General features: G+C 45.7%; 1 protein-coding gene across 1 annotated transcript in view; it reads left to right on the top strand.

Annotated features, from left to right (window-relative positions):
- LOC118380388 (netrin receptor DCC-like) overlaps positions 1-12,500 on the top strand; it is a 689,822-nt gene that overhangs the window by 219,429 nt on the left and 457,893 nt on the right. Inside the window, exon 2 of the mRNA XM_052526014.1 lies at positions 11,362-11,694. Coding sequence (XP_052381974.1) covers positions 11,362-11,694 — 333 coding nt within the window. The remainder of the gene's footprint in view (positions 1-11,361; positions 11,695-12,500) is intronic.

The raw sequence follows: 12,500 nt of genomic DNA, 5'->3' as shown, positions 1-12,500 counted from the left end.
CAGGGTTGGAGTTGTGATTCCATTGTACCAGACAAGGAGCCAGATGGACAGGGTTTGAGTTGTGATTCCATTGTACCAGACAAGGAGCCAGATGGACAGGGTTTGAGTTGTGATTCCATTGTACCAGACAAGGAGCCAGATGGACAGGGTTTGAGTTGTGATTCCATTGTACCCGACAAGGTGCCAGATGGACCGGGTTTGAGTCGTGATTCCATTGTACCCGACAAGTCTGGTTGTGTGTTACTACAGTAGAGTCTGGTTGTGTGTTACTACAGTAGAGTCTGGTTGTGTGTTACTACAGTAGAGTCTGGCTGTGTGTTACTACAGTAGAGTCTGGCTGTGTGTTACTACAGTAGAGTCTGGCTGTGTGTTACTACAGTAGAGTCTGGTTGTGTGTTACTACAGTAGAGTCTGGTTGTGTGTTACTACAGTAGAGTCTGGCTGTGTGTTACTACAGTAGAGTCTGGTTGTGTGTTACTACAGTAGAGTCTGGTTGTGTGTTACTACAGTAGAGTCTGGTTGTGTGTTACTACAGTAGAGTCTGGCTGTGTGTTACTACAGTAGAGTCTGGCTGTGTGTTACTACAGTAGAGTCTGGTTGTGTGTTACTACAGTAGAGTCTGGCTGTGTGTTACTACAGTAGAGTCTGGTTGTGTGTTACTACAGTAGAGTCTGGTTGTGTGTTACTACAGTAGAGTCTGGTTGTGTGTTACTACAGTAGAGTCTGGCTGTGTGTTACTACAGTAGAGTCTGGTTGTGTGTTACTACAGTAGAGTCTGGTTGTGTGTTACTACAGTAGAGTCTGGTTGTGTGTTACTACAGTAGAGTCTGGTTGTGTGTTACTACAGTAGAGTCTGGTTGTGTGTTACTACAGTAGAGTCTGGCTGTGTGTTACTACAGTAGAGTCTGGCTGTGTGTTACTACAGTAGAGTCTGGTTGTGTGTTACTACAGTAGAGTCTGGTTGTGTGTTACTACAGTAGAGTCTGGTTGTGTGTTACTACAGTAGAGTCTGGCTGTGTGTTACTACAGTAGAGTCTGGTTGTGTGTTACTACAGTAGAGTCTGGTTGTGTGTTACTACAGTAGAGTCTGGTTGTGTGTTACTACAGTAGAGTCTGGCTGTGTGTTACTACAGTAGAGTCTGGTTGTGTGTTACTACAGTAGAGTCTGGTTGTGTGTTACTACAGTAGAGTCTGGCTGTGTGTTACTACAGTAGAGTCTGGCTGTGTGTTACTACAGTAGAGTCTGGCTGTGTGTTACTACAGTAGAGTCTGGCTGTGTGTTACTACAGTAGAGTCTGGTTGTGTGTTACTACAGTAGAGTCTGGCTGTGTGTTACTACAGTAGAGTCTGGCTGTGTGTTACTACAGTAGAGTCTGGCTGTGTGTTACTACAGTAGAGTCTGGTTGTGTGTTACTACAGTAGAGTCTGGCTGTGTGTTACTACAGTAGAGTCTGGCTGTGTGTTACTACAGTAGAGTCTGGTTGTGTGTTAATACAGTAGAGTCTGGCTGTGTGTTACTACAGTACCTCCTGGTGTCAACCTCACAGTGACCTGGGTTGCGTTCGAAAAGCAGACCGTTAAAAACTGTTTCAGTAGGCTATATATATTCCCAGGCGTTGTCCCTGTATGGAGATAGGTGTAGGATGAGCAGGAAGGGGCAGGTCAGCCTGCCACAGCAGTCGGTCACGCTGTAGTGCCTGGGCGCCGTCACGCTGTAGTGCCTGGGCACCGTCACGCAAGATGGAACACGTTCTCGGCCGGAGCTGGGCCTGCTCATTTCCTCATGTTTGACGCAGCTCTCGTTACTGACAGGCTTTCTTCTGTGGCTGTCTGGGGGGCTGTCGTTTAGTATGCAGCCCCTCTTCTGTCTGCCCTTTTTAATCCGTGTCTTCTATCTCTCTCTCTTCTCTGTCTCCCTCTCTCTCTCTCTCTCTCTCTCTCTCTCTCTCTCTCTCTCTCTCTCTCTCTCTCTCTGTCTGTCTGTCTCTTTGTCTCTCTCTTCTCTGTCTCTCTCTCTCCCTCCTCCCTCTCTCTCTCAACCTCCATTTCTCTCACTCTCTCTCCCTCTCTCTCTCTACTCTCTCTACCTCCCTTCTCTCTCTCTCTCTCTCTCTCTCTCTCTCTGCCCTTCCCTCTCCCTCTGTTCCTCCTGTCCTCTGTCCTTCCCTCTCTCTCTGTTCCTCCTGTTCTCTGTCCTTCCCTCTCTCTCTGTTCCTCCTGTCCTCTGTCCTTCCCTCTCTCTCTGTTCCTCCTGTCCTCTGTCCTTCCCTCTCCCTCTGTTCCTCCTGTCCTCTGTTCTTCCCTCTCTCTCTGTTCCCCCTGTCCTCTGCCCTTCCCTCTCTCTCTGTTCCCCCTGTCCTCTGTCCTTCCCTCTCTCTCTGTTCCTCCTGTCCTCTGTCCTTCCCTCTCTCTCTGTTCCTCCTGTCCTCTGCCCTTCCCTCTCTCTCTGTTCCTCCTGTCCTCTGTCCTTCCCTCTCTCTCTGTTCCTCCTGTCCTCTGTCCTTCCCTCTCTCTCTGTTCCTCCTGTCCTCTGTCCTTCCCTCTCTCTCTGTTCCCCCTGTCCTCTGTCCTTCCCTCTCCCTTTCTCTCTGTTCCTCCTGTCCTCTGCCCTTCCCTCTCTTAGTTTCTCTGTCCCTCCTGTCCTCTCTCTCTATGTTCCTCCTGTCCTCTGCCCTTCTCTCTCTCTATGTTCCTCCTGTCCTCTGCCCTTCTCTCTCTCTATGTTCCTCCTGTCCTCTGTCCTTCCCTCTCTCTCTGTTCCTCCTGTCCTCTGCCCTTCCCTCTCTTAGTTTCTCTGTTCCCCTGTCCTCTGTCCTTCCCTCTCTCTCTGTTCCTCCTGTCCTCTGTCCTTCCCTCTCCCTTTCTCTCTGTTCCTCCTGTCCTCTGTCCTTCCCTCTACCTTTCTCTCTGTTCCCCTGTCCTCTGTCCTTCCCTCTCTCTCTGTTCCTCCTGTCCTCTGTCCTTCCCTCTCCCTTTCTCTCTGTTCCTCCTGTCCTCTGTCCTTCCCTCTCCCTTTCTCTCTGTTCCTCCTGTCCTCTGTCCTTCCCTCTCTCTCTGTTCCTCCTGTCCTCTGTCCTTCCCTCTCTCTATGTTCCTCCTGTCCTCTGTCCTTCCCTCTCCCTCTGTTCCTCCTGTCCTCTGTCCTTCCCTCTACCTCTGTTCCTCCTGTCCTCTGTCCTTCCCTCTCTTAGTTTCTCTATTCCTCCTGTCCTCTGTTCTTCCCTCTCTTAGTTTCTCTATTCCTCCTGTCCTCTGTTCTTCCCTCTCTTAGTTTCTCTATTCCTCCTGTCCTCTGTTCTTCCCTCTCTTAGTTTCTCTATTCCTCCTGTCCTCTGTTCTTCCCTCTCTTAGTTTCTCTATTCCTCCTGTCCTCTGCCCTTCCCTCTCCCTCTCCCTCTGTTCCTCCTGTCCTCTGTCCTTCCCTCTCCCTCTGTTCCTCCTGTCCTCTGCCCTTCCCTCTCCCTCTCCCTCTGTTCCTCCTGTCCTCTGTCCTTCCCTCTCTTAGTTTCTCTGTTCCTCCTGTCCTCTGCCCTTCTCTCTCTCTCTGTTCCCCCTGTCCTCTGTCCTTCCCTCTCTCTCTGTTCCCCCTGTCCTCTGTCCTTCCCTCTCTTAGTTTCCCTCTCTTAGTTTCTCTGTTCCCCCTGTCCTCTGCCCTTCCCTCTCCCTTTCTCTCTCTGTTCCTCCTGTCCTCTGTCCTTCCCTCTCTCTCTCTGTTCCTCCTTTCCTCTGTCCTTCCGTCTCTTAGTTTCTCTGTTCCTCCTGTCCTATGTCCTTCCCTCTCTCTCTGTTCCTCCTGTCCTCTGTCCTTCCCTCTCTCTCTGTTCCTCCTGTCCTCTGCCCTTCCGTCTCTTAGTTTCTCTGTTCCTCCTGTCCTATGTCCTTCCCTCTCTCTCTGTTCCTCCTGTCCTCTGCCCTTCCCTCTCTCTCTGTTCCTCCTGTCCTCTGTCCTTCCCTCTCTTAGTTTCCCTCTCTTAGTTTCTCTGTTCCTCCTGTCCTCTGTCCTTCCCTCTCTCTCTGTTCCTCCTGTCCTCTGTCCTTCCCTCTCTTAGTTTCCCTCTCTTAGTTTCTCTGTTCCTCCTGTCCTCTGTCCTTCCCTCTCTTAGTTTCCCTCTCTTAGTTTCTCTGTTCCTCCTGTCCTCTGTCCTTCCCTCTCTCTCTGTTCCCCCTGTCCTCTGCCCTTCCCTCTCTCTCTGTTCCCCCTGTCCTCTGTCCTTCCCTCTCTCTCTGTTCCCCCTGTCCTCTGTCCTTCCCTCTCTCTCTGTTCCTCCTGTCCTCTGTCCTTCCCTCTCCCTCTGTTCCTCCTGTCCTCTGCCCTTCCCTCTCTCTCTGTTCCTCCTGTCCTCTGCCCTTCCCTCTCTCTCTGTTCCTCCTGTCCTCTGTCCTTCCCTCTCTTAGTTTCCCTCTCTTAGTTTCTCTGTTCCTCCTGTCCTCTGTCCTTCCCTCTCTCTCTGTTCCTCCTGTCCTCTGTCCTTCCCTCTCTCTCTGTTCCCCCTGTCCTCTGCCCTTCCCTCTCTCTCTGTTCCCCCTGTCCTCTGTCCTTCCCTCTCTCTCTGTTCCCCCTGTCCTCTGTGTCCTCTGTCCTTCCCTCTCTCTCTGTTCCTCCTGTCCTCTGTCCTTCCCTCTCCCTCTGTTCCTCCTGTCCTCTGCCCTTCCCTCTCTCTCTGTTCCTCCTGTCCTCTGTCCTTCCCTCTCTTAGTTTCCCTCTCTTAGTTTCTCTGTTCCTCATGTCCTCTGTCCTTCCCTCTCTCTCTGTTCCCCCTGTCCTCTGTCCTTCCCTCTCTCTCTCTGTTCCCCCTGTCCTCTGCCCTTCCCTCTCTCTCTGTTCCCCCTGTCCTCTGTCCTTCCCTCTCTCTCTGTTCCCCCTGTCCTCTGTGTCCTCTGTCCTTCCCTCTCTCTCTGTTCCTCCTGTCCTCTGTCCTTCCCTCTCCCTCTGTTCCTCCTGTCCTCTGCCCTTCCCTCTCTCTCTGTTCCTCCTGTCCTCTGTCCTTCCCTCTCTTAGTTTCCCTCTCTTAGTTTCTCTGTTCCTCCTGTCCTCTGTCCTTCCCTCTCCCTCTGTTCCTCCTGTCCTCTGTCCTTCCCTCTCTCTATGTTCCTCCTGTCCTCTGTCCTTCCCTCTCCCTCTGTTCCTCCTGTCCTCTGCCCTTCCCTCTCTCTCTGTTCCTCCTGTCCTCTGTCCTTCCCTCTCCCTCTGTTCCTCCTGTCCTCTGCCCTTCCCTATCCCTCTGTTCCTCCTGTCCTCTGTCCTTCGCTCTCTTAGTTTCTCTGTTCCTCCTGTCCTCTGCCCTTCCCTCTCTTAGTTTCTCTGTTCCCCTGTCCTCTGTCCTTCCCTCTCCCTTTCTCTCTGTTCCTCCTGTCCTCTGTCCTTCCCTCTCTCTCTGTTCCTCCTGTCCTCTGTCCTTCCCTCTCCCTTTCTCTCTGTTCCTCCTGTCCTCTGTCCTTCCCTCTCTCTCTGTTCCTCCTGTCCTCTGCCATTCCCTCTCTTAGTTTCTCTGTTCCCCCTGTCCTCTGTCCTTCCCTCTCCCTTTCTCTCTGTTCCTCCTGTCCTCTGTCCTTCCCTCTCTCTCTGTTCCTCCTGTCCTCTGTCCTTCCCTCTCCCTTTCTCTCTGTTCCTCCTGTCCTCTGTCCTTCCCTCTCTCTCTGTTCCTCCTGTCCTCTGTCCTTCCCTCTCCATCTCTCTCTCTGTTCCTCCTGTCCTCTGCCCTTCACTCTCTCTCTGTTCCCCCTGTCCTCTGTCCTTCCCTCTCTCTCTGTTCCTCCTGTCCTCTGTCCTTCTCTCTCTTAGTTTCTCTCTTCCTCCTGTCCTGCTGACCTGACCTGCTGTTAGACTTTTACATTACAGCAACATGACCTACTGTTAGACTCTTATCATGCAGCAACATGACCTGCTGTTAGACTCTTATCATGTAGCAACATGACCTGCTGTTAGACTCTTATCATGTAGCAACATGACCTGCTGTTAGACTCATATCATGTAGCAACATGACCTGCTGTTAGACTCATATCATGTAGCAACATGACCTGCTGTTAGACTCTTATCATGTAGCAACATGACCTGCTGTTAGACTCTTATCATGCAGCAACATGACCTGCTGTTAGACTCTTATCATGTAGCAACATGACCTGCTGTTAGACTCTTATCATGTAGCAACATGACCTGCTGTTAGACTCTTATCATGTAACAACATGACCTGCTGTTAGACTCTTATCATGTAGCAACATGACCTGCTGTTAGACTCTTATCATGTAGCAACATGACCTGCTGTTAGACTCTTATCATGCAGCAACATGACCTGCTGTTAGACTCTTATCATGTAGCAACATGACCTGCTGTTAGACTCTTATCATGTAGCAACATGACCTGCTGTTAGACTCTTATCATGTAGCAACATGACCTGCACATATAGAGCAAGAAGTAGTGCTCTATATAGGGAATAGGGTGGAAGTAGTGCTCTACATAGGGAATAGGGTGGAAGTAGTGTACTACATAGGGAATAGGGTGGAAGTAGTGCTCTACATAGGGAATAGGGTGGAAGTAGTGCTCTACATAGGGAATAGGGTGGAAGTAGTGCTCTACATAGGGAATAGGGTGGAAGTATTGTACTACATAGGGAATAGGGTGGAAGTAGTGCTCTACATAGGGAATAGGGTGGAAGTAGTGCTCTACATAGGGAATAGGGTGGAAGTAGTGCTCTACATATGGAATAGGGTGTAAGTAGTGCCCATCATAGGGAATAGGGTGTAAGTAGTGCTCTACATAGGGAATAGGGTGGAAGTAGTGTACTACATAGGGAATAGGGTTGAAGTAGTGCTCTATATAGGGAGTAGGGTGGAAGTAGTGCTCTACATAGGGAATAGGGTGGAAGTAGTGCTCTACATAAGGAATAGGGTGGAAGTAGTGCTCTACATAGGGAATAGGGTGGAAGTAGTGTACTACATAGGGAATAGGGTGGAAGTAGTGCTCTACATATGGAATAGGGTGTAAGTAGTGCCCATCATAGGGAATATGGTGGAAGTAGTGCTCTACATAGGGAATAGGGTGGTAGTAGTGCTCTACATAGGGCATAGGGTGGAAGTAGTGCTCTATATAGGGAATAGGGTGGAAGTAGTGCTCTACATAGGGAATAGGGTGGAAGTAGTGTACTACATATGGAATAGGGTGGAAGTAGTGTACTACATAGGGAATAGGGTGGAAGTAGTGTACTACATAAGGAATAGGGTGGAAGTAGTGTACTACATAGGGAATAGTGTGGAAGTAGTGCTCTACATAGGGAATAGGGTGGAAGTAGTGTACTACATAGGGAATAGGGTGGAAGTAGTGCACTACATAGGGAATAGGGTGGAAGTAGTGTACTACATAGGGAATAGGGTGGAAGTAGTGCACTACATAGGGAATAGGGTGTAAGTAGTGCCCATCATAGGGAATAGGGTGGAAGTAGTGTACTACATAGGGAATAGGGTAGAAGTAGTGCTCTATATAGGGAGTAGGGTGGAAGTAGTGCTCTATATAGGGAGTAGGGTGGAAGTAGTGCTCTACATAGGGAATAGGGTGGAAGTAGTGCTCTATATAGGGAATAGGGTGGAAGTAGTGCTCTACATAGGGAATAGGGTGGAAGTAGTGCTCTACATAGGGAATAGGGTGGAAGTATTGTACTACATAGGGAATAGGGTGGAAGTAGTGCTCTACATAGGTAATAGGGTGTAAGTAGTGCCCGTCATAGGGAATAGGGTGTAAGTAGTGCCCATCATAGGGAATAGGGTGGAAGTAGTGTACTACATAGGGAATAGGGTAGAAGTAGTGCTCTATATAGGGAGTAGGGTGGAAGTAGTGCTCTATATAGGGAGTAGGGTGGAAGTAGTGCTCTACATAGGGAATAGGGTGGAAGTAGTGCTCTATATAGGGAATAGGGTGGAAGTAGTGCTCTACATAGGGAATAGGGTGGAAGTAGTGTACTACATAGGGAATAGGGTGGAAGTAGTGCTCTACATATGGAATAGGGTGTAAGTAGTGCCCATCATAGGGAATAGGGTGGAAGTAGTGCTCTACATAGGGAATAGGGTGGAAGTAGTGCTCTACATAGGGAATAGGGTGGAAGTAGTGCTCTATATAGGGAATAGGGTGGAAGTAGTGCTCTACATAGGGAATAGGGTGGAAGTAGTGTACTACATATGGAATAGGGTGGAAGTAGTGCACTACATAGGGAATAGGGTGCCATTTGGCCCATAGCCTGGGAATTCTGCATACATTAGCATTTGAATCATTCAGCACTATGCAGAGAGGATAGCGTCCCCTCTCATCCCCTCATAGAATAGGAGAGAGAGAGAGAGAGAGAGAGAGAGAGAGACAGAGAGAAAAAATCCCTGTTCTACAGAAGAAGAGGAAACATGAAAAGGTGCCACTCTAAAGTTAATGCTTTTGATTGGAAAATGTATCTTCTTTTGTAATGCTGACAGGGTGGTCGGAAAGTAACAACGTGAGCCAACATAACCACCAACCCCCCCTTGTACAGCCACAAGACACTGTTATAAATATGTATGACTCTGTGTGGAACAGAGAACACACAGAACAGAGAACACACAGCTGAAAAAAACACAAACCACATAGAAAACCTTCAAGCAACCGCAGCCGTATCTGACACACACCCTACAGTCATATCCTAGTCTTTTACTGCTCAGACTCACCCGCTATTAATATCATATCCAAGTCATTTAGCCACAGGCACCGATATTCTCTCTCTCATTTTTTTAGTCAGAACAGTGAAGCTTTTCAATTTACATATTCCTCTCACCCACATGAACACATTTTAATGAGATATGTTGGGATATATAGATTTCACGGTCACGAACTAAAGATGTTTGAATGCAGAAACGGCCGACCAGCTCTTAAACGTTATCGTTGCCTGAAGCGAGAAAAAAAAATAGTTTTTACTTCGATATCTCTGTTGATTCAGGACGAGTTGTTTCATTGGACGATGACACTATCTAGTTGGAAGTTTAAAGTTTACCTCAGCGGGTAAATAGTAACTGTCTGGACATACAAGGTCTGTGAAGACAAGACAGACACGCCAGTGAAGCTGTGGTATGCAGCAAATCAAATGTTAATCAGGTCACGTGCTTCTGAAAACAACAGGCGTAGATTAAGAGTGAACCACGTACTTACGGGCCCTTCGCAACAACGCACAGAGAAACATAGAGAAATAAATAACACACAGAATACTGTAAATACACAATGATTAGGAGGTAGTTCTAAATACACAATGATTAGGAGGTAGTTCTAAATACACAATGATTAGGAGGTAGTTCTAAATACACAATGATTAGGAGGTAGTTCTAAATACACAATGATTAGGAGGTAGTTCTAAATACACAATGATTAGGAGGTAGTTCTAAATACACAATGATTAGGAGGTAGTTCTAAATACACAATGATTAGGAGGTAGTTCTAAATACACAATGATTAGGAGATAGTTCTAAATACACAATGATTAGGAGGTAGTTCTAAATACACAATGATTAGGAGGTAGTTCTAAATACACAATGATTAGGAGGTAGTTCTAAATACACAATGATTAGGAGATAGTTCTAAATACACAATGATTAGGAGATAGTTCTAAATACACAATGATTAGGAGATAGTTCTAAATGCTCAATGATTAGGAGATAGTTCTAACTACACAATGATTAGGAGATAGTTCTAAATACACAATGAGCAGGAGATAGTTCTAAATGCACAATAATTAGGAGATAGTTCTAACTACACAATGATTAGGAGATAGTTCTATATACACAATGATCGTGCAGTAAGAAGGAGGTAGTTTTAAATACCCAATGATCATGCAGTGGGCAGGAGGTAGTTCTAAATACCCAATGATCATGCAGTGGGCAGGAGATAGTTATCTATGTATCTCTATTTACTACAAGCTAGTTCTGTAGTAGATAGCAGTAGGACTGTACAGGCATTCGTAAAGTTACGTTACGGCCTTATTCTAAAATGGATTAAATACATGTTTTTCCTCGTCAGTCTACACACAATACCCCATAATGACATCATAATACCCCACAATGACATCACAATACCCCACAATGACATCACAATACCCCACAATGACATCACAATACCCCACAATGACATCACAATACCCCATAATGACATCACAATACCCCATAATGACATCACAATACCCCACAATGACATCACAATACCCCACAATGACATCACAATACCCCACAATGACATCACAATACCCCACAATGACATCACAATACACCACAATGACATCACAATACCCCATGATGACAGATACAGACTGCTTTAAACAGCTAGGGGTTTATTCACATACACTACTGGTCAAAGGTTTGGACACACCTACTCATTCCAGGGATTTCTTTATTTTTACTATTTTATACATTGTAGAATAATAGTGAAGACCTCAAAACTATGAAATAACACATATGGAATCATGTAGTAACCGAAAAAGTGTTAAACAAATCTAAATCTATTGTTTGATTTTTCAAAGTATCCACCCTTTGCCTTGATGACAGCTTTGCACACTCTGATAGTCTTATCGTCTATATGAGGTCAGAGCAAAAACCAAGCCATGAGGTCAAAAGGAATTGCCTGTTGAGCTCCAAAACAGGATTGTGTTCAGGCACAGATCTGGGGAAGGGTGCCGAAACATTTCTGCACCATTGAAGGTCCACAAGAACACAGGTGCCTCCAAAGTTTGGAATCGAATCACCAAGACTCTTCCTAGAGCTGGCCACCCGGCCAAACTGAGATATCGGGGGAGAAGGGTTTTGGTCAGGGAGGTGACCAAGAACCTGATGTTCACTCTGAAAGAGCTCCAGAGTTTCTCTGTAGAGATGGGAGAAGGACAACCATCTCTGCAGCACTCCACCAAATCAGGCCTTTATAGTAGAGTGGCCAGACAGAAGCCACTCCTCAGTAAAAGGCACATGGTAGATCTAATTGGGTCTGTAATATATATTGGTGCTAGTATGATAGATGTCTGATAGGACCTGTGAATGCAGGTCAGCCATGCTAATGATGAACCTGAGGTTCAGTATTCACTAAAGGACAAAGGCTACTCCATCTGAACAGTCTACTGTAGAAGTAGTGTGTACCTGGGAACCCGTCAGGATGGTCCGCGGCTTCAGATGCTCTGAGACCCTGATAAAGGCATTTGACAAATAAAACGTTGATTTTTGAAACAAGCTAAGGGTCTGTAATTGTCCTACCAAGAGTTGCTGAATATCGTCTCATCTTCAGCAGTCTGCTCCGCTGTTCATATACTTTGGTTTCAAAGTAAGGTAACAATATTCAAGAGAATGAACCATCTCCTGCTGTTTCTCTCCTCCCTCTAGGTGCACAGTCCTCCTCATCGTCCCAGGTGTTCGTGGACTTCAGCTTCGTTCTGGAACCCCAGGACACGGTGACATTACGGGGCGGTGTTCTTCAGCTGGACTGTGAGGCTCAGTCAGACCAGGGTATTCCAATCATCATCTGGAAGAAGGACGGGGTGCTGCTCAGCGCCGTGGTGGACGAGAGGAGACAGCAGCTCCCTAACGGGTCTCTGGTGGTCCAGAACGTGGTCCATTCACGACACCACCGACCTGACGAGGGGCTCTACCAGTGTCTGGCCAGGCTGGATGGGGTGGGGGCCATCGTCAGCAGAACGGCTCAAGTGACTGTTTCTGGTAAGAGCCCTTTACTGTTGTACTTGTCTTTCCTGTACATTTAACACGTCAGTTCCTCTTACAAGTCCTGAGTTTTGCAGATCAAACCAAAATCAAATCAAATGTATTTATATAGCCCTTCTTACATCAGCTGTGAAAAAAAATACCATTTCCAATTAACACACGAATATTAATACACACTTGAACATGTGTCAAATAGGACAAGCAAGTTATTATAATTATTATTATTGTTATTATATTTAGCAAACACTTTGAGAAAGGACAGGAAAGATGTATTTTTATTATTATTTGTATAATAATTATTAACATTATTATTATTGTTATTACTGTTATTATTATAATTATAATTATTGTCATTACTGTTATTATTATAATTATTATTATTGTCATTACTGTTATTATTATAATTATAATTATTGTCATTACTGTTATAACTATAATTATAATTATTGTCATTACTGTTATAACTATAATTATAATTATTATTGTTATTAAAATTATAATTATGTGTGTTATTATAATTATTGTTATTATAATTGTTTTTGTTACTAGTTTTATTCTTATTATAATACGTTTTATTATTTCAATTGTTATTATTATTTTAATTTGTATTATTATACTTATAATTGTAATTTTTTAAATTTTTTTCTTCCGTTCTAACTGTATTGTTGGTTAAGGGCTCGTATGTTAGCATTTCACGCTAAAATCTACACTTGTTGTATTGGGCCCATGTGACAAATAACATTTGATTTGATTGTATTTGATTTGAATACCATTCATTCATTCACTGACTGAATGCAGTGAGA

This window comes from Oncorhynchus keta, chromosome 9, assembly GCF_023373465.1.
Source record: "Oncorhynchus keta strain PuntledgeMale-10-30-2019 chromosome 9, Oket_V2, whole genome shotgun sequence".
NCBI classification, from domain to species: Eukaryota; Metazoa; Chordata; class Actinopteri; order Salmoniformes; family Salmonidae; genus Oncorhynchus; species Oncorhynchus keta.
This window is presented reverse-complemented; position numbering and strand designations above follow the sequence as displayed.